At 45.0% G+C, this 27,023-nt stretch overlaps 1 protein-coding gene across 1 annotated transcript in view; it reads left to right on the plus strand.

Moving 5' to 3' along the window:
- Window positions 1-27,023, plus strand: part of KPNA3 (karyopherin subunit alpha 3) — a 251,650-nt gene that overhangs the window by 94,865 nt on the left and 129,762 nt on the right. Inside the window, exons 3-5 of the mRNA XM_033950092.1 lie at window positions 1,187-1,276; window positions 1,471-1,553; window positions 1,647-1,742. Of these exons, the coding sequence (XP_033805983.1) occupies window positions 1,187-1,276; window positions 1,471-1,553; window positions 1,647-1,742 (269 nt within the window). The remainder of the gene's footprint in view (window positions 1-1,186; window positions 1,277-1,470; window positions 1,554-1,646; window positions 1,743-27,023) is intronic.

The following is a 27,023-nucleotide window of genomic DNA, read 5'->3' on the forward strand; positions in this document are numbered from 1 at the left end:
GTTTTGGCGAATTACCTGCGGCTACTCGTGAGTAACATCCACCGTGTCATTCTCTATTCAGCCCACAGGTTCTAAAGTAGTAGACCGGATTCTGAAGAAGTTGGATGTTGGATATTAAGAGGGTACTTCTCTGTTAGCCTGAACTTGATGGTGACCATGAGATACCTGACCATCTTTTTATGCTGAAAAATCCAACTAGGTGTGGTACTTTGGCTATAGAGCCATTTCATCTACATACATTATTTGTGGGAAACAGTCCCCTGTTTCTGTAAAGGTGCATTCTGACTAGAAGTGTAGCTTCGTCGTTGGCCAAAGCTAGGACAGTCTTCCCAAGGAGATTTTTAGGACGGTGACCTGGTCCTCTCTATATAATTTGCCAAGTTTTACAGAGTGGATACGGCGGCAAGGGACAACTCTGTTTTTGGGTTCTCGGTGTTATGTGCTGGCGCAGTGGTCCCGCCCTAGATTTCTGGGACTGCTTTTGCACTAGAAAATATTAAGTTCTTACCTTGCTAATATCTTTTCTAGTAGATAGGTGTGTCATTCTGAACCCCCATCCTGTCATTTATTTCCTGTACCTGGCTACTATCTCACTCAGAATGCTCTTATCCCCTGCAGGTTGAATGCAAGTCACACTTTAAGCATATGAAGAGTAGTCTATTGCTAAGATATTTTGGTTATTATTTGAGCTTCATTAATGTTTCTGTTAGGATGTTTGTTTCGCTGTTTGTTCAATGGTTAACATGTCCTAATATTTCAGAGCAGAACAGACTTATTCTTCATGGAGTTTCCCTATACCCCTGCTTCACATCTGTTTTAGAAAGAGTTCTTGCCTGCCTTTGGAACTAACTGTTGGGGGCAGCAGAGCCCCCTGTGAAGTAGGGGAGGATTCAGCAAAAAATCCGGATTGGATTCTTTCTGCAAGGCTTGCGAGCTGCTTGTCTAGAATGACACACCTATCTACTAGAAAAGATATTAGCAAGGTAAGAACCTAATCTCTTTATATCAGTAGGAGTCAGGCAGTGATAATAGAGAAGTCGAAGATTTTATGTACCAACTTCACAGCTCTGCTTTATAGGTGAAGTTTTGAATACATATTGCATTGTAAAACATTTATAAATGTGCCACCTGTTTTGGAAGTTAGATATTTCATGCTTCTAATTAATTTTAATGACTATCTTTTCAGAACAAGAGAGATGAGCATCTATTGAAAAAGAGAAATGTTCCACAAGAAGAGAGCTTAGAAGATTCTGATGTTGATGCAGATTTTAAAGCCGTAAGCTTACTTAATGAAAATAGTATTTCATCAGAAGATGTTTTCAAAATTTTATCAAATATGTATAAAATGTAAGCACAAGTAAAATTATCATAGATTTCAGCATATTATGGTTTATTAATAGAATGCTGAATTTTTTTTTTTAACCTTTCATGTACCAAGTAATTGAATTTATTTTTTTCCCCCTTTTAAAGCAAAATGTTACATTAGAAGCTATATTACAGAATGCTACAAGTGATAACCCAGTGATCCAGTTGAGCGCTGTTCAGGCTGCAAGGTAAAACAAATGAACTTGAAAAACTGTCCTTACATTTCTGCAGTGTTTCATGTGGTTGAATAACTTTTTGCCTTTTTTATTTTCCATTTCTAGAAAATTATTATCCAGTGACAGAAATCCACCAATTGATGACTTGATAAAATCTGGAATATTACCAATACTGGTCAAATGTTTAGAAAGAGATGATAAGTAAGTATATGTGATCTTATACATTTTAAGGTGTGCTCTGGGGTAAGCATTGCAAAGATAGCATGGGGGAAAGTATATGGACTACTAGCTTGCTACACACACTATAACTGAAAGCAGTTTCAGATAACCTATATTCAACTGTAAATATAATTTGCCTTCTGTCTAGCCACCACTTAATTTATCCCAGTACCTTTATTTTACCTGACTTTTTTGTCTATATGTTCCAAGTGCACTTGTTCCTTCTTAGGCCTATTAAGATGTTTTCATTGTATTGTGCTGACATTGTAAGCATCATATCTATTATTTGAATGTTCTACCATGCTTCCTGTTACAATGTATTGTTTGTACATTAGAGAGAGGAAGAGATAATGGTACTGCAGATGGGCAGATTACCGTATTTTCACGCATATAACGCGCACACGGGTATAGCGCGCGGGGAACACAAATTTATGTTTAAAAAATTTAATATAGCGCGCACACGCGTATACCGCGCATGCTAAAACCTCCTCCCGCTTACTCCGAACCGGCATCCTCCCCCCCCCCCCCCCCCCCCGCTCGCTTACCCGCGTTTTACAACTTTTTTTCTCAATCCGATCCGGCATCCCCCCTGTGAACCGGCATCCTCCCCCCCCCTCCCCCGCGATCCTACATCCCCCCAGCACCAAACATCTCTTACCCGATTGGGCACCGGCACCAGCACCAATGCACAGGACGTGCCGGTGCCCGAAGATCCTCCCTCGTTGGTTTGGGCTGGGCTGGGCTGGGCGGTGCGATGCAGGAGAGATAATCCTTCTTCCTGCGCCGGGCTGGACTAGGCTTTGAGCATTTGCGCATGCTCAAAGCCTTCTGGTCTCGCTCTCTCCGAGATCGAGAATCTCGGAGAGAGCGAGACCAGAAGGCTTTGAGCATGCGCAAATGCTCAAAGCCTAGTCCAGCCCGGCGCAGGAAGAAGGATTATCTCTCCTGCATCGCACCGCCCAGCCCAGCCCAGCCCAAACCAACGAGGGAGGATCTTCGGGCACTGGCACGTCCTGTGCATTGGTGCTGGTGCCGGTGCCCAATCGGGTAAGAGATGTTTGGTCCTGGGGGGATGTAGGATCGCGGGGGAGGGGGGTTGATGCGAGCGGGGGGGGGGGGATGCCGGTTCGCAGGGGGGATGCCGATCGGATTGGAAAAAAAAAGTTGTAAAACGCGCTCACGCGTATAACGCGCAAGGTTATGCACGGTTTGTAAAATCGTGTATAACGCGCGCGTTATGCGTGAAAATACGGTAGTTGAGCCATTTGGCCTTTATCTGCCATCATGTTTCTATGTTGACATTTTTGCATATTTCTGTTATATGAATGTATTACAGCTAATATTAGCAGTAATATAATACAATTTACCTCGTAGTTTTAAATGTTACACTGAGATTTGACTATTTTACTATTATGCAGCTAATGATGCAAAGTAATGGAGAAAATTACAGCAAGTAAAGACCAGTAAGTTATTTATATCAAGATGTACCCTTTTTCCACTATCTAGGATGAATCTTTTTTCATAAAAATGGTTAATCCTAATAACCAACACAACTAAGTGGGAGGAAAAAGGAAAATCTAGTATCCAGTACAAGAAGATTTATTATCACGAGGCTGAATTATAAAGTCCATGTGGGTTGGACCTACATGAACTTTTCTGCATTGGAAATTTGTTTTGAACATTTGTTCAGTGTCGTGATAATAGAAAATATAGAAACATGATGGCAGATAAAGGCTAAATAGCCCATCCAGTCTGCTCATCTGCAGCATCTACTAGCTCCTCCTCTCCCTAAGAGATCCTATGTGTCTGTCTGCCAGACTATGTGGGGAGCGGAGGGAAGAAGATGGGTGGGTGCCAGACCAATGGGGGGGGAGGTGAAGGGAGAGGCACAGTAACAGAGCAAATGGAAGATAGACGATGGATGAAAGGAATTCAATGAGAAGATGAGGAAAGCAGAAACCAGACAACAGAGGTAGAAAAAAAAAATTCTATTTCTTTTTTTGCTTTAGGATAAAGTAGTATATTAGTTGTGTTGATAAAAATTTATAAGCAAAGCCCTGCCAGCTGAACATCTTTCTCTAGTTCAGCAGCCAGCCAGAACTTTGATTTATAAGGAAGGAATAAGCTAAATATTGCAGTACTGAGGCTTGTATGGATTCTGCGGGGACAGTAATCGTGGGGGTGGGGACAGTAGTCGCGGGGACGGGGCGAGGGCAGAGGTCGTTGGGACGGGGCGAGGACAAAGGTCGCGGGGACAGGGATGGTGGACGGGGAGGTGACGGGGGACAAATTTTTTTTCCTCGTGTCATTCTCTAATCCTCATTCTCCCTTTATTTACATTCTGTACATTGTGTTGTGGGGTCTTTTGTATCCTATGTGGCTGTCCCATGCTTTCTTGAATTCAGTCTTTGTCTCCACCATCTCTGCCAGGAGAATATTCATCTACCACCCTTTCTGTAAAAAGTATTTCCTTAGTTACTCCTGAGCCTATCACCTCTTAACTCCTATGCCCTCTCATTCTGGATCTTCCTTTCAAATGAAAGAGGCTTGCCTTATGTGCATTTATGCCACTTAGGTATTTAAATGGTTTTCAGTGGGTACTTTCACCACTTGGTGAATAACATTTTTTCTTAGTTTTTTTGATTTAAATGCATCTATCATATCTCCCCTTCCCTCCAAAGTACCTCCAAAATATGTATACATACTACTACTATTAATCATTTCTATACTGTTAACTAGGTGCACTCAGCACTGCCCCTAGCAGGCTCACAATCTGTTTTTGTACCTGGGGCAATGGAGAGTAAAGTGACCTGCCCAGGGTCACAAGAAGGCTACAGTGGGTGCTTTAGGGTGAGGGAGTTATTAGTTAAAACCAACATTGAAAAAGTGGGCTTTTAGTCTGTACTTTAATACTGTCAGGGACTCGATATATGCAAATTGAAATCTTTGAGTTTGTCACCTGCCTTATGACAAAGACCACTGACCATTTTAGTAGCTTTCCTCTGGACAGATTCCATCCTGTATATATCTTTTTGAAGATGAAGTCTTCAGAATTGTGTGCAGTATTCTAAATGAGGTCTCACTAGTCTTACATGGGAATTGATCCTTCTTTTTTCCTATTGGCCATACCTCTCCCTAGCGTCCGTTGCCTTTTCAGTCTGTTTGGCCACCTTAAGATCATCACATACCATCATCCCAAGTCCCACTTCCCTTTCATGCCCAAAAGTTCTTCTCCCCTAAACTGTACCAATCCCTTGGGTTTTTTTAGCCTAAGTTTTTTTAGGCTAAAAAAACCCAAGGGATTGGTACAGTTTAGGGGAGAAGAACTTTTGGGCATGAAAGGGAAGTGGGACTTGGGATGATGGTATGTGATGATCTTAAGGTGGCCAAACAGACTGAAAAGGCAACGGACGCTAGGGAGAGGTATGGCCAATAGGAAAAAAGAAGGATCAATTCCCATGTAAGACTAGTGAGACCTCATTTAGAATACTGCACACAATTCTGAAGACTTCATCTTCAAAAAGATATATACAGGATGGAATCTGTCCAGAGGAAAGCTACTAAAATGGTCAGTGGTCTTTGTCATAAGGCAGGTGACAAACTCAAAAGATTTCAATTTGCATATATCTGACCTTGTATTTCTTAGCATTAAAAACTTAAGCTACCAAATTTAAGGTTATTCTTCAAGCCTCATTAGGTCCTTCCTCATGTTGTTCACACCAACAGGGGTGTCTACTTTATTGCATGTTATCCCAGGACAAGCAGGCAGCATATTCTCAACAAGTGGGTGACGTCACCGACGGAGCCCCGCAGCGGACCGCCTCGCAAGCAGACTTGCTTGAAGATCTTTGTAAGAGCTTACGAGTGCTGCACTGCGCATGCGCGAGTGCCTTCCCGCCCGAGTTAGGGCGCGCATCTCCTGTGAGGTACCTCAGTTCAATGTTTTCCATGGAGCCGAGAAGTCCTCTTCACTTCAGCTCTGCAGCTACTTCATTGCCTTCTCACGCTGCGGCTTTGTTGTTTTTCTCAGTCGCTGTGCCCATATGTCTTTTTCTCTTTCTCTTACCCAAAAAAAAAAAGTTTTTTATTGTTTTTTTTGGCCGGCGGCCTTTCGGCCTAGGCCTGGCCGTTGAACCTCGTTCTTTCGTCGGCCTTTATTTTTTCTATGTCCCGGCCTCTTACCAGTTTCAAAAAATGTAGCCAGTGCGGCAAGGTAATTTCACTCACCAATCCTCATTGTTGGTGTATTGCTTGCCTGGGTCCCGAACATTGCCCCGACACTTGTTCACGCTGTGCTACCCTTCAACCTCGAGCCCTTCGCAGACGCCGTGCCAAAATTCTTCAACTATTTAGCACGATGGAACAGTCTTCTGAGAGGGTCTCGACCTCAGCATTGGGGACTGCCTCGACTTCCAAGACCTCGACCCTGATACCTGTGGCTGCCTCGACCTCAACACCTTTGGTCTCGAAGGCCTCACCTGCAGTTCCTTCTAAGTCTTCATCTGTGGGTAAGTCTCCTGTTTCTCCTTCAGGTACCCTTCCTAAAAAGCCTCCAGAGTCTCAGGCATCCTAGGCCGTGCCTACGGTCCTGCCAGCCTCTTCGAGACCTCCAGCTAAGCGTGCTTCCAAACATAGGGAATACTCATCCTCGAGGTTGCCCTCTTTGGAGCGCACTGCTGCACCTTCGAGACCTGATCTCTTCGTCTCGGTGCCTATGTTTGAGGACATGTTTAAAAGCCATTCTGACCACTCAGATTTCCTCGGTCATGGCTCGGCTCCTCCCGGCCTCAACCCTGCTTCCTACGAGCCAGCTTGAGCCTCCTGTTGAAGCACCTTGAGGCAAGCCTCAGAAGTCTCGTAGCTTATCATCCAGTGACTCTTCGCCTCCTCCTGGGACACAGTCTCCTGAACCTCGATCGAGGCATCGCTCGAGGCATTTGAGGCATCTTGCTTCCAAGCGCAGTCAGGAGTCCTTTCTCAAGCAGAAGACCTCTCCTCCTCTGGATACTGAGTCTTCCATGCCTCGTTTATCAAAGGCTGTCAAGATTTCTTTAAAATCTAAACATAGGTCTCGCAAAGCTTCCACACCGGCTGCTTCTCCTCAAAATCCATCCAGGTCGAAGACTCCTCCATTGAGACCACTTCCGAGGGAGCCATCTCCTCCTGCCTCGACCCACTCTGTACCTCGGACCCCGGGGACTTTGTCATCGAGGCTTCTTAAGTGCAAGCACTCTCTGACTCCTCCTGTCATAGGTAGTGGAGCTTCTTCAGTGACTATGCAGCTGGATTCTGAGCCTCCTTCTCAATATTCCAGAGAGGCTTCTTCCTATTCGGTGGCTTCTAAGTCTTGCTCGCCTTCTGAGGGTCCTTCTACCTTGAAGTCTGTCTCATTTGCGAGATTTGTCTTTGACATAAGCACATAAGCATTGCCTCTGCCGAGTCAGACCATAGGTCCATCATGCCCAGCAGTTCGCTCCCGCGGTGGCCCCCCAGGTCAATGACCTGTAGTGATCTATTACTCTACTACTCTATTACTTTACAGCCTTTTGTACTGTATAGTAACTCTCTAGTTGTACCCTTGGATCCCCTTTTCCCTCAGGAACTCGTCCAATCCCCTTTTGAACCCCCAAAGTTGTACTCTGCTCTACCACCTCCTCTGGAAGCGCATTCCAGGTTTCCACCACCCTCTGTGTGAAGAAGAACTTCCTAGCATTTGTTCTGAACCTATCTCCAAAGTAGGATGGAAGTGTTTAGGAGTAGAGAAGGACTAAGGCGCTACTAGGCTCAATTCCCTAAAGGACTTAGGCACCTATAAAGTAGGCCTTTAAAATCTGACCTATATTACAGGTGCTAAGTTTTAAGTAGGGCGTGATTCTGTAAAAGGCGCCTAAGTATGATTGACAAGAGATAAGTGCTTATTATATTGTATTTACCCAGATGCAGCGAGATTACAGGAACATCATCCGAAATCTCCTAAGATTTACTTTCTTCCTAAGATCCACAAGACATTGAACAATCTACCAGGACGTCCAATCATTTCTACACACAATTTGATTCTAGAGCTACTATTCAAGTTTGTGAATATATTCCTGAGACAAGAGGCTATGAAAGTTAAGTCTTATTTGAAAGATACTTCCCATTTTATCAGATTATTACAAGAATTTACGAATGCACCTGATTCCATTTTGATGGTGACTATGGATATAATATCATTAAATATGATGATTCCTCAAGAGAGGGGTCAAATCATTTCAAAATGTACTATTACCTCATCTTCTAAATTTATATCAATTACAACTAACTAAAGGTTGTATTTCTGAATCTTTAACTATTGTTATGCCAAAGCCAAATAAAGGTTCCATGTTGGTTTCAAACTACAGGCCTATTTCTTTAATTAATGTGGATGGAAAACTCCTGGCTAAGCTATTGGCTCTAAGATTAGCCAAGACTCTCCCTTTTATGATTGGTATGCACCAAACGAGTTTCGTTGCTCAAAGACATTTTTCAAATAATACTAGACTGGCATTTCATATGCTAAGTTTATCAAAAACAATGAATGATCCGGCTTTCTCTGTCTCTTTGGATCCAGAGAAGGCCTTTGATCGTGTGGAATGGACTTTCATGTATCAAGCAATGGATTGGTTTGGTATAGGATCTGGATTTATTCAAATGATTCAAACCTTGTATACTTTCCCTTCTGCCAGATTATATATTAATAATACTTATTCTGAGCGTTTTTCTCTGGAGAGGGGAGTTAGACAGGGATGTCCCTTGTCTCCCTTGCTTTTTGATATTGCTCTGGAATCCTTGTTGTTGTCTATACAGCAGGCAAAGGAGATACAGGGGATTCCTTATGCAGGTTGGGAATATAAGATCTCTGTTTATGCAGATGATATTCTGCTTAGAAACATAGAAACATGACGGCAGATAAGGGCCATAGCCCATCAAGTCTGCCCACACTATTTACCCATCCTCTTAAGTCTACTGACCCCTGAAAGTATAATTGTGATTATACTGTCACTCTACTGACCCGCTTATTCAGTCCTAGTGACCCTATCCCTTGGCATGACCTCGCAGGGATCCCACATAGGTATCCCATTTGTTCTTGAAGTCTGGGATGCTGCGTGCCTCGACCACCTGCACTGGAAGCTTGTTCCAGTGCTCAATCACTCTCTCCGTGAAGAAGTACTTCCTGGCGTCTCCACGAAACTTCCCTCCCCTGAGCTTGAGTGGATGTCCTCTTGTGGTCGAGGGTCCCTTGAGAAGAAAGATATCATCTTCCACCTCGACCCGTCCCGTGATGTACTTAAATGTCTCAATCATGTCTCCCCTCTCCCTACGCTCCTCGAGAGTGTAGAGCTGCAATTTGCTCAGTCTTTCCTCGTACGGGATACCCTTTAGCCCCGAGACCATCCTGGTGGCCATCCGCTGAACCGATTCAACTCTGAGCACATCCTTACGGTAATGTGGCCTCCAGAATTGCACACAGTATTCCAGATGCGGTCTCACCATGGCTCTGTACAATGGCATCATGACTTCAGGTTTCCTGTTGACGAAGCTTCTCTTGATACAACCTATCATTTGCTGTGCTTTAGATGAAGCCTTCTCCACTTGAGTGGCTGCTTTCATGTCAGCACTGATGATTACTCCTAAGTCTCGTGCTGCCGTAGTCCTGGCTAAAGTTTCTCCATTCAGGGTGTAAGTTCTGCAAGGATTTCCGTTACCGAGATGCATGACCGTACATTTCTTGGCGTTGAAGCCCAGCTGCCAGATAAAGGACCAATTTTCTAAAGTACGCAGGTCTTGCTCCATAGCATCCTGAAGATTATAGCCGTTTACTATATTGCATAGTTTGGCGTCATCAGCGAATAAGGTTACCTTTCCTTGAAGCCCTTGAGTTAGATCCCCAATGAATATGTTGAAGAGGAGTGGGCCCAGGACCGAACCCTGTGGCACTCCGCTGGTCACCTCCGACATTTTAGAGAGGGTACCGTTGACCACCACCCTCTGAAGTCTGCCACTAAGCCAATCTTTAACCCATGCAGTTAGAGTCTCTCCTAATCCCATCGATCTCATCTTATTCAGCAGCCTGCGGTGTGGGACGCTGTCAAACGCTTTGCTGAAGTCCAGGTACACGACGTCCAAGGACTCTCCTGAGTCCAGTCTTCTTGTTACCCAGTCAAAGAAGCTGATTAGATTGGACTGACATGACCTACCCTTGGTGAATCCATGTTGGCTGGGATCCTGGAGATTTCCCTCGTTCAGGATCGTATCTAATTTATACTTAATTAGTATTTCCATGAGTTTACACACTATTGAGGTGAGGCTTACCGGTCTATAGTTCGCAGCCTCAGCCCTGCAACCCTTTTTATGTAGAGGAACGACGTTGGCTGTTTTCCAGTCCAACGGAACTTTCCCTGTACTTAGTGAGAGATTGAAGAGCACTGCCAACGGTTCCGCCAAGACATCTCTCAATTCTCTGAGCACTCTTGGGTGTAAATTGTCCGGTCCCATGGCCTTGTTTACCTTTAGCTTTGCCAGTTCGTTGTAGACGTCCCCAGGTGTGAACTCAAAATTCTGAAATGGGTCATCCACGTCTTGTTTTATCATCAACTGTGGATCGTGTCCCGGTGCTTCGCAGGTGAAGACTGAGCAGAAATATTCATTTAGTAGTTCTGCTTTTTCTGAATCTGCCACCGCGTAGTTTCCGTCCGGTTGTCTAAGGCGTACTATACTGTCTGTGTTCCTTTTCCTATCGCTGATATACCTAAAGAAGGATTTGTCCCCTTTTTTAATGTTTTTTGCCAGAGTTTCTTCCACTCGACGTTTGGCCTCCCTAACTGCTGTTTTGACTGCTGCAGATCTGGTCTTATATTCTACTTTAGTTTCTCCTCTCTGCGTGCGTTTGTAGGAAAGAAATGCTTTTTTCTTCTCCTTAATGAGGAGTGAGATCTCTTCAGTGAACCATTGAGGTTTGTTGTTTCTTTGCCATTTATCTACTGATTTTATGTAGCGATTAGTTGCTTCGTGTATGGATGATTTCAGGTACAACCACATAGTTTCCACATTGCTGGTCTCTGCTTGGTCCTGCAGCGTGTGATGAACGAGATCTCCCATGCGTGCGAAGTCGGTGCCCCGGAATTTGAGCACCTTTGTTTTTGTAATTGATTTAGGGGATCCTTTCCCAATGTTGAACCATACCATGTTATGGTCGCTGGAGGCTAGCGTATCTCCTACCGAGACCTCTGAGACGCTTTCCCCGTTGGTGAGTACCAGGTCTAGGATCGTCTGGGCCCTAGTGGGCTCCATTACCATCTGTCTGAGATGTACTCCTTTTATGGAGTTCAAAAGCCTCCTGCTGCTGCTGGTTGCTGCTGAAAATGTGTTCCAGTCTGCATCAGGCATGTTGAAGTCCCCCAGCAGCACAGTGTCGCCCCGTAGAGTTATATTCTCTATGTCTTCAATTAATTCTGCATCCATGTTTTCCGGTTGTCTTGGAGGTCTGTATACCACACCAAGATACAGGCATTTTTTACCCCCTCGTGCCAGGTTCACCCAGAGGGACTCCCCGGTATACTTGACATCAGTGATCCTGGTGGTTTTTATGTCCTCTTTAATGTATAGTGCTACCCCTCCACCTAATCTGCCCTTTCTGTCCTGACGAAGTAGATTGTACCCTGGTATAGCCATATCCCACCCATGTGCGTCCGTGAACCAAGTCTCGGATATTGCCACCACGTCTAGGTTGGCATCCCTTATTTCAGTTTCCAGTTCTATAATTTTATTGCCTAAACTGTGTGCATTAACATACATGGCCCTCCACACTTTGTGTTTGTGTTTGCTTAGTCCCTGTAAGGCTATTCCTGACTGAGTCTGTGTGGCTCCTAGAGAACTGTTTGCAAATTGGGTCCTTACCTCTGAAACCGAGTGTCGACTCGTCCCATCAGGATAGTTCCTTTCCACCCCAGTATATGAGTAGGTCCCCTCCCCCAACTTACCTAGTTTAAAGCCCTGCGAAGTAGGTGGGCTAGTCGGTGTCAGAAGATGTTCTTACCTCTGCTGGTCAAATGGAGTCCGTCTGATAGTCCCTGCAGCGCCTCTCTATGTTCCAGGAATCCGAAGTTCATATCTCGACACCATCCTCGTAGCCATTCATTCGTTCTCAGGATGCATTCATCTCTGGCTCTTCCCTTGCCTCTAACTGGTAGGATTGATGAGAAGACTACCTGCTTCATTTGAAGAATCTTGAATCTACCATTCCGCATTTACTGGAATGGATAGATCAATTTGGCAAATTTTTTGGATATAAAATAAATTGGAGCAAATCAGAGGTTCTTCCATTAAATGTGCATTGTGCAAAAGGACTATTTGATCCATTTCCTTTCCTTTGGAAGAAAGAGGGTATAAACTATTTAGGTATTATGATTCAGAAAACATTAGAAGACACAATGACAGTAAATTAAAAATCCTTATTGCTGAAAGTCAAAGAAATGTGTGAGTATTGAAACCCACTACATCTTTCCTGGGGGGGGGGGAGAGTTCAAACCGTAAAAATGATGATTTTGCCTGTAGTTTGTTACCAAATGAGTATGTTGCCTGTTTATTTTCAAGGGTCCTTTTATAAAAAATTAAATGGTATTCTCACATACATGGGGAAAGCTCTTCAGCTGGATCTCCACTCTGATTCCAAGTACACTCCTGAGTACTTGGCTGACATGGAGTTGCCTTATCCACCCAAGGAGACCTTGAGGCTTCCTATGACTCCTGTCTTAAAGCAAACTTTCTTCAGGAATATGGAAACTCCTTATTCCATTACAGCCATTCCATCTAAGCTGGAATCCAGATATCGCACTGTACCTTGTAAGGGTATTTGAGAAATCTCAATTGTCTCACCAGTCCTTGGTTGTGGAGTCTTCATTAAAGAAAGCTCAACCATCTAAGCTTTACGCTGCGGTCCCTCCAGGCAGGGAGGGCCGTACCATGGACAAGTTTGGTCGAAGACTATATCAGAATTCCATGATGGCTAACAGAATTCTCAATTACAATTACACTTTCACTGCTTATTTTAATCACTTCTTCAAAATAATGCCTAAGTTTTATCCGGCTCTTGAGGAACAATGTCTTCCAGAATTCAAACAGATTATTCGAACACTGTCTCAACTTCAACTCTTCATGCTGCAAGCCACATACGATGCCTTTGAGCTCTCTTCCAGAGTTTCTGCTTTTGCAATAGCCATGCGTTGCCTAGCTTGGCTCCACATTGTTGACATGGATCCCAACTTGCAGGACCGTCTAGCGCAGTGGTTCCCAACCCTGTCCTGGAGGACCACCAGGCCAATCGGGTTTTCAGGCTAGCCCTAATGAATATGCATGGAGCAGATTTGCATGCCTGTCACTTCCATTATATGCAAATCTCTCATGCATATTCATTAGGGCTTGCCTGAAAACCCGATTGGCCTGATGGTCCTCCAGGACAGGGTTGGGAACCACTGGTCTAGCGAACTTACCTTGCCAGGGAAATGAACTTTTTGATGATTCCGTTGAAGCTGCTACAAAGCACCTCTCTGAACATGAGCGTTCTTTTGCTTCATTGATTAGGCCGAAGCCTAAGACTCCTCCTGCTCGGCCATACAAACATCCACCACATCGTTATCCTCAAAAAAAACCCCGACACCGGCTTTCTCCAGGCCTCCGCCTAGACGACCGCCACAGCAACAACGACAGCAGAAAGCTTAGACTCCTGCTGCGGCTAAACCTGCTCAGTCTTTTTGACATTCCCATTCTGAGCATCCCAACTTCCTCCATCAGACTTCTCTTCTGCCCATGAGAGGTCGTCTTCAGCATTTTTATCACCAGTGGGAGATGATCACCTCAGACCTCTGGGTTCTCACCATCCTTCGGGAGGGATACTCACTTCACTTTCTTCAAGTGTCTCCAGATCTCCCTCCAAGAGAGTGTCCTTCCAATTCGTCGCAACTTCCCCTTCTTCAGGAAGCTCAGGCTCTTCTTCGCCTTCGAGCGGTGGAGGAGGTCCCCTTGAACCAGTGGGACACGGGCTTTTATTCCTGTTATTTTCTAGTCCTAAAGAAGACGGGGGATTTGCAACCTATTCTGGACTTCAGAGCTCTCAACAAATTTCTAGTAAAAGAGAAGTTTTGGATGCTTTCTTTACCAACTTTGTATTCCCTGATGAATCAGGGGGATTGGCTATGCTCTCTGGATCTCAAAGAGGCTTACACTCATATCCCGATTCATCCAGCCTCTCGTAAATATTTACGATTCCGGGTGGAGAATCTTCATCTACAATACAGAGTTCTTCCTTTCGGACTCGCCTCATCCCCCAGAGTCTTCACGAAGTGTCTGGTGGTGGTGGCTGCAACCCTCCGTACCCAGGGTCTTCAAGTTTTTCAATACCCGGACGACTGGCTCATCAAAGCCCCCTCTTAACAAGGGGTTATTGCAGTGACCCGACAGACTATTACGTTCTTCCAATGTCTGGGATTCGAAGTCAACTTTCCAAAATCCCAGTTGCACCCTTCAGTTCATAGGGGCCATTCTGGACACTGTCAGGCTCAGAGCGTTCCTGTGTCCACCACGCCAAGATGCTCTTATTCGCTTTTGCCATCAGGTGTCTCATCTCGCATCAGTTTCAGCGAGACAAATGATGATTCTCCTCGTGTCACATGGCTTCTACAGTTCACATGACTCCTTTTACTAGACTTCACCTTCGCATACCTCAGTGGATCCTGTCATCTCAGTAGCAACAAGCTACAGACCCGCTTTCACAACACATTACAGTAACTCCTTTGAGACAGTCTCTCCACTGGTGGATGCTCTCTTCCAATCTTTCCAGAGGTTTGCTGTTCCACACTCTCCCTCATCAGAAGATTCTCACAACAGACTCGTCAACCTACGCATGGGGAGCCCATCTAGACGGTCTACGTACACAAGGCCATTGGTCTCCCGCAGACCGTCTTTGTCACATCAATCTGTTGGAACTCAGAGCGATTTTCAATGCGCTCAAAGCTTTTCAACACCTTCTTCACAGCAGAGTAGTCCTGGTCCGGACGGACAACCAAGTCGCCATGTACTGTGTCAACAAACAGGGAGGTACAGGATCTCACTTCCTTTGTCAAGAAGCTCTGAAGCTGTGGGATTGGGCAATCCATCAAAATATCTTCCTCAGAGCTGTATACATTCAAGGTCAGCACAACTGTCTGGTAGACAAATTGAATAGTCTTCTGCAACCTCACAAATGGACACTCAATTCCTCGCCTCTACGTCAGGTGTTTACTCAATGGGGGACCCCTCAGATAGACCTCTTTGTGTCTCCTCTCAACAACAAGCTGCCTCGGTTCTGCTCCCGGATATACTCTCCCCAGCGCCTCGAGGCAGATGCTTTCCTCCTGGACTGGACGTGTCAGTTTCTCTATGCCTTCCCTCCATTCCCTCTGATTTTCAAGACTCTTGTCAACCTCAAGTCGCAACCTGCCACCATGATTCTGATAGCTCCTCGGTGGCCCAGACAACCATGGTACTCCATTCTACTTCAACTCAGCACCAGGGAGCCTCTGCTTCTACCAGTTTTTCCTTCTCTGCTTACTCAGAGTCAAGGGTCCTTGCTTCATCCCAACCTGCAGTCTCTACACTTAACAGCTTGGTACCTTTCAACCTAACTGCCTCTACAGTTTTCTCAACCTGTACAGGACATTTTGGTGGCTTCCAGAAAGCCGACCACTAGGCAGTGTTACGGTCAGAAATGGACTAGATTTTCTACTTGGTGTACTACTCGACAAATGGAGCCAAGGTCTACCTGCTTGTCTTCTGTTTTGGATTATTTGCTTCACTTATCACACTCTGGCCTCCAGTATATATCTATACGAGTCCATCTCAGTGCGATTGCTGCTTTCCATCAGCCTCTTGATGGGAAACCTCTGTCTGCACATCCTGTGGTTTCCCGCTTCATGAAAGGACTTTTTTCAATGTTAAACCACCACTCAAACTGCCTCCAGTGGTCTGGGATCTCGATGTCCTCCTGGCTCAATTGATGAAGCCTACATTTGAACCAACTGATAAGGCTCATTTCAAGTATCTTACTTGGAAAGTGGTGTTTCTGATTGCCCTCATGTCTGCTCAAAGAGTCAGTGAGTTACAAGCCTTAGTTGTGGATCCACCTTTCACAGTTTTCTACCATAACAAGGTGGTCCTCCGTACTCATCCAAAATTCTTGCCTAAAGTTGTCTCAGAATTTCACATTAATCAATCTATTGTTCTTCCAGGATTTTTTTCAAAAGCCTCATTCTCACCCTGGAGAAGTGGCGCTCCATACTTTGGACTGTAAACGTTCCTTGGCTTTCTACTTGCAACGCACTGAACCACACAGAACAGCCCCACAACTTTTCATCTCCTTCGATCCAAATAAGTTGGGCCATCCTGTTTCGAAGCGAACCATCTCCAACTGGATGGCTGCTTGCATTTCTTTCTGCTACGCTCAGGCTGGTCTCCCTCTGCAGGGTCGAGTCACAGGCCACAGAGTTAGAGCAATGGCGGCATCTGTAGCTTTCCTCAGATCAACTCCTATTGAGGAAATCTGCAAGGCTGCTACTTGGTCCTTGGTTCATACATTCACCTCTCATTATTGTCTGGATACTTTCTCCAGAAGGGATGGCCATTTTGGCCAGTCTGTTTTACAACATCTTTTTTCTTAAGTTGCCAACTCTCCCTCCATCCCTTTATGCTTAGCTTGGAGGTCACCTACCTGTTGAGAATATGCTGCCTGCTTGTCCTGGGATAAAGCACAGTTACTTACCATAACAGTTGTTATCCAGGGACAGCAGGCAGACACAACCCACCCTCCTCCCCTGGTTGGCTTCTTAGCTAGGTATCTGAACTGAGGTACCTCACAGGAGACACGTGTCCTAACTCGGGTGGGAAGGCACTCGCGCATGCGCAGAGCAGCACTCGTAAGCTCTTACAAAGATCTTCAAGCAAGTCTGCTTGCGAGGCTGTCCGCTGTGGGGCTCCGTCGGTGACGTCACCCACCTGTTGAGAATATCTGCCTGCTGTCCCTGGATAACAACTGTTACAGTAAGTAACTGTGCTTTTTGGTATCATCCTCAGAGGCAAATCTTACCTGACAGCCCTTCAGCAATATTGTTTACAGAACAAAAACATAAAAAACAGGCCCAAGAACCAAACCTTGAGGCACACCACCATTAACATCCCTTTCCTCAGAGCATTGTCCATTGACCACTACCCTCTGCCTTCCACTCAACCAGTTCCTGACCCAGTCTGCCACTTTGGGGACCAAACCGAGAGTACTCAGTTTATTTATTAAGACACCTGTGTGAAACACTGTCAAAGGCTTTGCTAAAATCTAAATACACCACATCTAGCACTCTCCCTGTATCCAATTCTCTAGTCACCCAACCAAAGAAATTGATTAGATTTGTCTTGATAAGACCTGCCGTTAGTAAATCCATATTGCCTCGGGTCCTATAATCCACTGGATTCAGAAATGTCGCTGTTCTCTCTTTATTTAAAAAAGTTTCCATTAATTTCCTTACCACAGAAGTTCCCTACTTCTTCCTTGCTTTCACTTTTGTCAAAAGGGACCACATCCACCCTTCTCCAATCCACTTCCCTAAGTTCCTTCAGTACCCTTGAATGCATACCATCCAGCCCCATCGCTTTGTTCACCTTTAGTTTAGCTAGCTCTTCACAAACATAATCCTGAATATTGATCAAGGTTTACCACACCTCCAGCCCTATTTGCGTTTGTCTTCTGTAGTTTAGCTCCTGGCCATTCAGCTGTGAACACAGAACAGAAATATTTGTTAAGCAATTCAGCTTTATCTTTAGAAGCTTCTATATATTTTCCCCTTCACCTTTGAGTCTCACAATGCTACTTTTGCACTTCCTCCTATCACTAATATATCTAAAAAAGTCTTGTCCCACTGTTTTACTATATCGGCTATTTTTTCATGACTACTCAACTAGCTTTTCTTAACTTTTCCAGATATGTTTGCCTATCTTCCTCATTCTGAAATCTCATATCTACCTGGATACTGGATTTTCCTTTTTCTCTCTTAGTTGTTGGTTTTCTTCCTTTTGTTTGAAAGGGATTTTCTTGACCCTTCTTTTGAGACTTAATCCTAATAGATAACTGGTAAAGCACTGCTATCTGAACTCTCAGCAGTCTTCTTGGGGAACCAGGTTCTCATTGTGGCCAATCCAGATCACTAGTACCTGGCCAAAACCCAAAGAGTAGCAACATACCATGCCACCAATCCAGGACAAGCAGTGGCTTCCCCCATGTCTGTCTTTCTCAATAACAGACTATGAACTTTTCTTCCAGAAACTGTCCAAATCCTTCTTAAAACCAGCTATACTATCCACTCTTACCACAATCTCTGGCAATGTGTTCCAGAGCTTAACTATTCTCCGAGTGAAAAAATATTTCCTCCTATTGGTTTTAAAAGTATTTCCAAGTTTAGGAAGGGGTGCAAAAAAAAAAAATTGAACAAAAGACCCGGTATGGACAACAAAAGAAGTAAAGAAGGCGATAGGTGACAAGAAAGTGTCTTTCTGAAAATGGAAAAAGGACCAAACTGAGGAAAACCGGAAGGAACACAAAAAACACCAAAAGGAATGTCACAGAGTGGTTAGAAATGCTAAGAGACAATACGAAGAGAGGCTTGCTGGGGAAGCAAGGAACTTCAAAGCGTTCTTCAGATACGTGAAAGGGAAGCAACCAGCGAGGGAGGAGGTGGTTCCATTAGATGATGGAGACAGAAAGGGAGTGGTTAAAGAGGTAGCCGATAGGCTAAACCGGTTCTTCTCATCGGTCTTCACAAGTGAGGACACCTCCAATGTACCGGAACCCGAGGAGACCATAAGTGGGAATCAGGATGAAAAACTGGAGACCTTAGAGGTAAGCTATGAGGATGTCCTCCGACAGATAGACAGATTGAAAAGTGACAAATCACCGGGCCCGGACGATATCACCCAAGGGTACTAAAAGAACTGAGGACGGAAATAGCGAACACACTCCGACAAGTCTGTAATCTATCCTTAAGCACTGGGAAGGTACCGGCGGACTGGAAGCTAGCGAATGTCACACCTGTCTTTAAAAAGGAATCGAGGGGTGACCCGGGGAACTACAGACCGTTGAGCTTGACTTCGATTCCGGGCAAGATGATGGAAGCATTAATAAAGGATAGCATCTGTGAACACATAGAAAGAAATGGACAGCTGAAACCAAGCCAACATGGCTTCTGCAAGGGAAGATCGTGCCAAACAAACCTACTGCACTTCTTTGAAGGGATAAACAGCCAGATGGACAAAGGGGAATCCATAGATATCATTTATCTCGATTTCCAAAAGGCCTTTGATAAAGTCCCCCATGAGCGGCTACTTAAGAAATTGTCGAACCACGGGGTGGGAGGGGATGTACACAGATGGATCAGGTACTGGTTGGCCGGCAGAAAACAAAGGGTTGGAGTGAAGGGCCAATACTCCGACTGGCAGAGGGTCACAAGTGGTGTTCCGCAGGGGTCGGTACTGGGACCACTGCTGTTCAATATATTTATCAACGACTTGGAAACAGGAACGAAGTGTGAAGTTATAAAATTTGCTGATGACACCAAACTCTGCAGCAGAGTTAGGAACACAAAGGAGTGCAAAGACCTGCAAAGGGACCTACGCAAACTGGAAGAGTGGGCAAACAAATGGCAAATGTGCTTTAACATAGAAAAATGCAAGGTCATGCATATAGGGAAAAGGAACCCGAGGTACAGCTACAAAATGGGGGGAACATTGCTGGGGGAGAGTAATCTTGAAAAAGACTTGGGTGTGCTGGTGGATACAACCATGAAATCATCAGCGCAATGTGCAGCGGCCTCGAAGAAAGCTAACAGAATGCTGGGCATCATTAAGAAGGGAATTACAACCAGGAAGAAGGAAGTCATCATGTCACTATCGTGCAATGGTGCGCCCGCATCTAGAGTATTGCGTCCAATATTGGTCGCCGTACCTCAAGAAAGACATGGCGATACTTGAGAAGGTCCAGAGAAGAGCTACGAAAATGATAAATGGTATGGAGGACTGTTCATACGCTGACAGGCTGGTCAAGCTGGGGCTCTTCTCCCTGGAAAAGAGAAGGCTTAGGGGAGATATGATAGAAACTTTCAAGATCATGAAGGGCATGGAAAAGGTAGACAAGGATAGATTCTTCAAACTACGGGGAACCACAGGCACAAGAGGGCACTCGGAGAAACTGGAAGGGGACAAGTTTAGAACCAATGCCAGGAGGTTCTTCTTCACACAGAGGGTTGTGGACACATGGAACGCGCTTCCGGAGGAAGTGGTCGGGCAGAGTATGCTACGGGGATTCAAAGAGGGATTGGATGGATTCCTGAAGAATAGAGGGATTGAGGGATACAGATAGGGGTAAATAAGAGTATGGAAAGAGTTTAGATAAAAACAAGGGGGCTATAGGGCTAAATCAAGATAACATGACAGGTCATGGACCTGATGGGCTGCCACGGACTGCTGGGCACGATGGACCTCTGGTCTGACCCAGTGGAGGCAAATTCTTATGTTCTTAACTTCATCAATGCCACCTCTCCCATTGATGAATTTTGAGAGCTAAGTAGCTAATTAAATATGGAGAAAAACATATAAATAAATTGAATATAAGTGAAGAGTAAGATAATAAATATGAAGTTTAAAAAGCAATATTAGTATGAACTATTGGAAGCAACATTAGTATGAATTACTGAAGCTAAAGGTGAATTTTATGGTTTTGATAGAAATAAACAAAGTGGACTGACAAAGACATGAGATAGCTGGGCACAATTTATGGTCCAGTTATTATCTGAAGGTCCATACAAAAGAAAAGAAGAAACAAAAGAAAATTGTATATACACAAACTTATACATATAAGAAAATGCCTGTGATTAGATTTACAGAATTATTCTCTTATCTGTGTATATGATGCCACAATATGTGAGTGGACATTGTATAGCTTTACAAAAACAGTGTTTGTGTGTGTGTGTGTGTGTGTGTGTATATATATATATATATATATATATATATATATATATATATATATATATATATATATATATATATACACACGGGTGCTAGAGTAGACGGCTTTTTTTTTTTTCTTTCTCTCTCTGTGCTTCGATGCTGTCTGTCTGTCTGTCATTCTTTCTGTTTGTGTCTCTCCCTTGCCCCCTGCCTGCCTGTATTTCTCTGTTGCGCCATGCCTGCCTATCTCTCTGTGGCCCCCTTCTGTTCCCCGCCATGATTGCTGTCTGCCCCCAGCACACCCCTCCCCCCAGAGCAGCCCCCTTTCACTCTCCCCCTGTCCCCTGTTGTGCCATGTCTGCCTGCTCCTTGGCCCCCATATGTTCCCCCCATGATTGGTGTGTGCCCCCAGCACACCCTTCCCCCCAAAGCAGCCCCGTTTCCCAATGCCCCTGCCCCCTCTTGTGCCATGCCTGCCTGCTCCGTGGCCCCCTTCTGTTTCCCCCCTATGATTGCTGTCTGGCCCAGCAAACCCCTCCTCTCAAAGCAGCCCCCTTTCCCTCTCCCCTTGTTGAGTCATGCCTGCCTGCTCCGCGGTCCCCTGCCCATGATTGCTGTGTGCCCCCAGCACACCCCTACCCCCAAAGCAGCCCCTTTCCCTCTCCCCCTGCCTGCCTGCCATGCCTGCCTGCTCCCTGTGCATCAGCATCAGCATTTCCCTCCCCCTCCCCTGTTCCTTCATAGCAGCATGCAGATAAAATGGTTCCCTTACTTCTTTGCTGGATTTTCTTTTAAGTTTAAAGATGCCGACGCGGCTCCTCTCATGATCCCGCCTGCGTCGGAAGCCTTCTCCGACACAAGCCGGGATCGTGAGAGGAGCCACGGCGGCAGCTTTAAAGTTAAAAAAAAAATCCTGCAAAGAACTAAGGGAGCTGTTTTCAAAGCCGCCGCCGCGGCTCCTCTCATGAGCTGCACTTATATTATGTCAGAAGATGAGAGAGGAGCCGCCGCCATGGCAGATTTCAAATTAAAATAACTTAGGCCAGGGAGTTTAAGGGACAGGATTGTACAGCTTGTGCAGCTTAGAGGGACTGAAGGGGATGGAGAAAAAGAAAAGAAAGGTGGCGCGAGCTGGAGCAAGTCCGTCCTGAGCCCGAGTCTGCCCTCCGCCGACAGCCAGCTCCTTCGAAGCCCTCCTCCTGCCGGCGGGGAACGCCGGGGCCTGGGTGCAGCAGGGAAGGAGGGCCTTGCCTGGCCGGGGCCGGCCGAATCCCGGGCCTGCTCTCCTTTTCCTAAGTCCCGGCCCCTCACTACAATAGTTGCCATAGAAGAACTGGCGCTTAGGTGTGGCTGTGAGTTCGTCAGCTACAGCGCTGGAGTGCTGGTGAGGCTCTTGAGAGGACCGTTGTAAGCGCCCATGTACTCTCCTGCCTGCCACGGACCTACGAAACACGCAGGCAGGAGTGCGCATGCGCGCTTAGCATTTTATTATATAAGATATCTGCTTATCCTACCTTTCTGTACAAGTGTATAATGCTTGATAAGTATTGTGAAAATTATAAATAAATAAATAAATAAAGGTTCCAGACACTGTTCAGCGCTGGCAGGATATTCCAGCTATAGAGCCAGTGCTATCCGAATATTCGGGCTCAGGCAGATAACTCTTTATACTTTCTCATGCCCAAGAAAGGCTCAGAAGGAACTTCCAGTGACATTGCCATCCTAGATGGAGGTCTAGCATGAGTGCTCTGACCTCTAACAGCAAAATACCTCTTCTCATCCATACGTTGGAGTTTTGAACAAGCTATTTCCTACCCGCAAAGACTTGGATAATGTGAAGTATGTAAGTATGCCATCTAAGAAGAAATTCAAAGACGGGAGACAGCAGGAGAAAGGGCTGGAGAAATGTGGCCTGCGCCATGTATGCGGAGCCTCCAGCGCGTCCATGTGCAAGTTGGGAGAGAGTGTGTTGGAGGAGGAACGCAGGGAGCCTCTCTGAGGTTGTGGTGCATGGATTTTGCGGCGCATGGATTTTGCGGCGGCTGTAACGAAAGCTGATCTTTCAACAGTGAGCATCTGAGATTAAGAATGAGGTGGCGGGGGTGAAGGAGAAGATCAAAGATGCAGTAAAAGAAATCAGAAAAGACTTTGCTGATTTGTTGGGCCGGGTGGAGGACAATGAGCGGAGGATAGGAGAGCAAGAGGAATTGATGCAAGATATGAGTGGGCAAGTGGGAGAGGCACAGAAAGAGCTGCTGGATTGCCTCTCGAGGATAGAGGACTTAGAAAACAGATTGAGGAGACAAAATGTCCATATCAGATGAGTCCCCTATATGGGGGACTATAAAGATGCCACATGGGTGGTACAAGAGATATATTGCTTTCTCTTCGCTCCTGGAGGGGGGAGCCCAGGATGCTACTACTATTCTGAAGGTGGACAGAGCTCATAGAACCTTGGGACTGCAAAAAATGAGTTTCCAAGAGATATAATTGTATGTCTTCATAATTTTACTGACAAGGACAAGTTGCTACAAAAAGTCCGCAAAATGGGTGCTATCCAGTGGCAGACACATAAGATTTGAAAATTTTCAGGACTTGCCAGATATCACGTTGCAGAAACGGAGGGAGTTTCATCCTATTTTAGCAGTCCTGAAACAGAAAATATCAGATACCAATGATGGTTTCCATTTGGATAGTTTAATTACTTTCAACGGGACCCACAAGAGAGTATCCACAGTGGCGGAGGTGGGAGGTCTCCTCCGCAAAGAGGGTCTGCTTACTTCAGATGATATGACACCTGGCAAATTTGCTGTGAAACAGAGAAATATTGCTGGCAGGAGACATCATCACGTTCTCGGAGGAAGAGACAAGAGAGACCAGGAGCAGCGACTGCCCCAGAGAACACTGCAGTTCTGTCCAATACTTGAGATGGAGCATGGACATGCTTTTGGATTTCTGTTGCCTGGACCAGTGATGCTAGACATTTTGGTGTGAATGTGGGGTGCACTGTATACTGAGGGGGTGTGAATGATGTATGTGGATGTGGTAAGGGTTGAGAACAAGGGGGCAGTACGATGGGAATAATGGGGTCTGTTGGAGTTGCACAAAGTCATGGAGGAGGTACAGAATGTAGGGGGGAGAGAGGAGTGGGGAGAGGGGCGATGAAGGAGGGGGTAGGGGAGAGCCAGTGGGAACCTATATGAGGAAGTGCACTCAAAGGGAGGGTGGTGGTGATTTCCGGTGTGTGTATGGGTCTAATGGGGACTAGTAAGTTGGGATGGGGCAGTTTGAATGTGAAAGGTCTAAATATGCCCTGTAAGCGACAACTACTTTTGAAAGAGATGAAGCGCTTACAATTAGATATGAAATCTGGAGAGAAATTTATTCACTCTAGAGAATACCCAATTAGGCTTGGGCCTCTAACAAATTAGAAAAAAAGAAAGCGGGGGTGGGTATATTATTTGACAAACATTTGAAGATAACGCCGGCCAGGGAATGGAAGGATGATTGTCAGATATGGCTTCTTTGGACAAGGACGGTGAACAGGGAGAGGGTGACATTAGTGAATTTATATGCTCCAATAGGGGTACTTCTTTGAGGAGCCTTTGGCCGAGGTACCGAAGGTAAAGGAAGGGCACTTGATGGGAAGGGATGGAATTTTAGTCTGGTAGTTAACCCTGGATGGGATTCCACAGGACACAGTGGGGACAGACTTCAATCTGATAGGAAACAGCTAAAAATGTTTTGGACATTTTTAAATGTAGTGGATGGGTGACGGTCACAGCATTGGCTTGGGAGGTACTATACATAATATTCTCTGCTTTATGATATTTACACTCTTATTGGCATGCTGTGCTTGGATTGGGGGGGAAGATTATCGATACTAAAATTGAGAACATTGGTCCGATCATGCTCCTATTTGGATGGACCTGCAGTGGGGAACACCACAGGCATGTGACCACTATTGGAAACTTAACGATAGTCTTTTTTAAGGGATCCCAAGATAATTCAGAGTGGAGCACACCATTAAAGATTTCATAGCCCATAATATTCATTTTTCTCCAATCACGATCTGGGAAAGTTTGAAGAATGTATTACGGGGGAAACTTATTTTGATTTCTTACGCAAGAAAAAGACTAGGCTATTGGAGGAACAAAAATTGAGAGCCACTTTGCTGAGGTTGGTTGATCAACATAAACAGGGACAAGGGGGGAGAATAGATTAAACTCCGCACAAATGGCATTGGGGAAACTGAAGGATGAGGACATTAAGCTCAAACTAGACTGCCTCAGACTAAAATATTTTGAATCGGGCAACAGAGCAGGCAAGTTTTGGGCAAACCGAATTAAAATCCCACAGTCCCAATCCAGTATTATGTTTATTAGATCTAAACAGGGTTCCATACTGACGGAGGAGGCAGGCATCCAACGACGATTCCAGGAATTCTATCAAAAGCTGTATACCCCTGAGCATCAGGCCTCGGATGCTGCTCTGGAGAAGTATTTATCAGAGATAGGCTTGGAATCTCTGTTTGACTCTGAGGCGCAGGGGTTGGATGGGGATGTTACAGTGGAGGAAGTACAAAAGGTGATCTATATTCTTAAGCCTGGGAAGTCACTGGGCTTAGATGGGTTCACAGGGTTATTCTACAAAAAAATTTGCTCATTGGTATCGCCTCTTTTGGTGCGTCTGTTTAACAATTTGAAAGAGGGGGGAACTACCACCTTTTTTTTTAGATTAGCGGGCATCACAATATTGCTTAAACTGGGCAAAGACAATATTCAGCTTGGCCCAAAGTTAGATCAGCTACCCACGGTCATTTCACTACCTTCTGGTCCAACACTGCAGGTTGAATTCTCAAGCAAAGTTTTGGGCATCATTATTGACTACACTTTCCTTTAATGACCATCTCAACTCGCTGGTAAAAAAATGTTTTTTTAGTCTTCACAAGTTGAGAAAAGTGAGATCCTGCTTCCGCCAACAACATTTTGCTGTCCTTGTACAATCGATCATTCTTTCCAAATTGGACTATTGTAACTCCATCTATCTAAGTCTAACCAAGAAAAATCGTCAAAGACTTCAGCAGATCCAGAACACTGCGGCTAGATTGATCTTCGCAAAAGTAAATTTGATAATGTTTCCCCACTTCTGTCAAAACTTCACTGGCTTCCAGTGATTTCTAAGGTTCACTTTAAATGTACCTGCCTAACATTCAAGATCCTACATGGCATTCTTCCTCCCCTAATTCCACTATCTTGGAATTCTTCGAGACCTGATATTACCAGATCCACCCAAAAACTTAAACTATCTTTCCCCTTGTTAAAAGGCGTCATCTATGGAGAAAAATTAGGGAAATCTCTTTTCTTCAAAATCACTGAGCTTTGGAATAACCTTCCTGGCCTGTTGCGGAATCTGGGCTCCTTTCAATTATTCCGAAAGTATCTGAAAACCTGGCTTTTCTCAAAAATGTAAAACTCACTACCCCCTTTATAACCACTAATTCTTATTATGTTCTTCCCTCATTTATTAAACTACTTGTAAACCATGCTGAGCTCTATCTTTATAGAGGGATGTGGTATATAAACTTAAGGTTTAGTTTAGGTAGTTAGACCTATCTCCCTGTTGGGCATAGATACCAAAATACTAGCTAGGGTGCTGGCAGATGCTCTCGGTATACAGTGTATATCTGCTCTCATACATCCTGAACAGGTGGGATTTATAGGAGGGCGGCAGGTGGCGGATGGGATTAGGCTGGTACTTAATTTGGTGTGGCAAGCACAGCAAGAAGGATCTTCCTGGGTGGCAGTAGCAGTGGACACAGAAAAGGCTTTTGATCATGTAGAGTTTATGGCTGCTGTTATGTCATTTGGAGTTGGGAAGTCAGTTTATATCTTGGATTCTTAAGCTTTATAATGGGCTGATGGCATGTGTCAGAATTAATGGGGCATATTCTACTCCATTTGAGCTTAAATGAGGCAAAGGTGCCTGCTCTTGCCATTGCTTTTTGTGTTGGTGATTGAGCCCTTAGCATGCTATCTCCAGGGTCCAAGGGTTACGGATAAATGATTTGGAGCATAAATTGTCTTTGTTCATCAATGATATCATGGCTATTGTAAGAGGGCATGGAATCCTCCTTATTAGTTTTACAAGACCTTATGTGTGAGTATAGGCAGTTATCAGGCTTTAAGGCTAATATGACTAAGACAGAGGTTCTGAACATCAGTACCA

The sequence above is a fragment of the Geotrypetes seraphini genome, chromosome 6 (assembly GCF_902459505.1).
Source record: "Geotrypetes seraphini chromosome 6, aGeoSer1.1, whole genome shotgun sequence".
Lineage (NCBI taxonomy): Eukaryota > Metazoa > Chordata > Amphibia > Gymnophiona > Dermophiidae > Geotrypetes > Geotrypetes seraphini.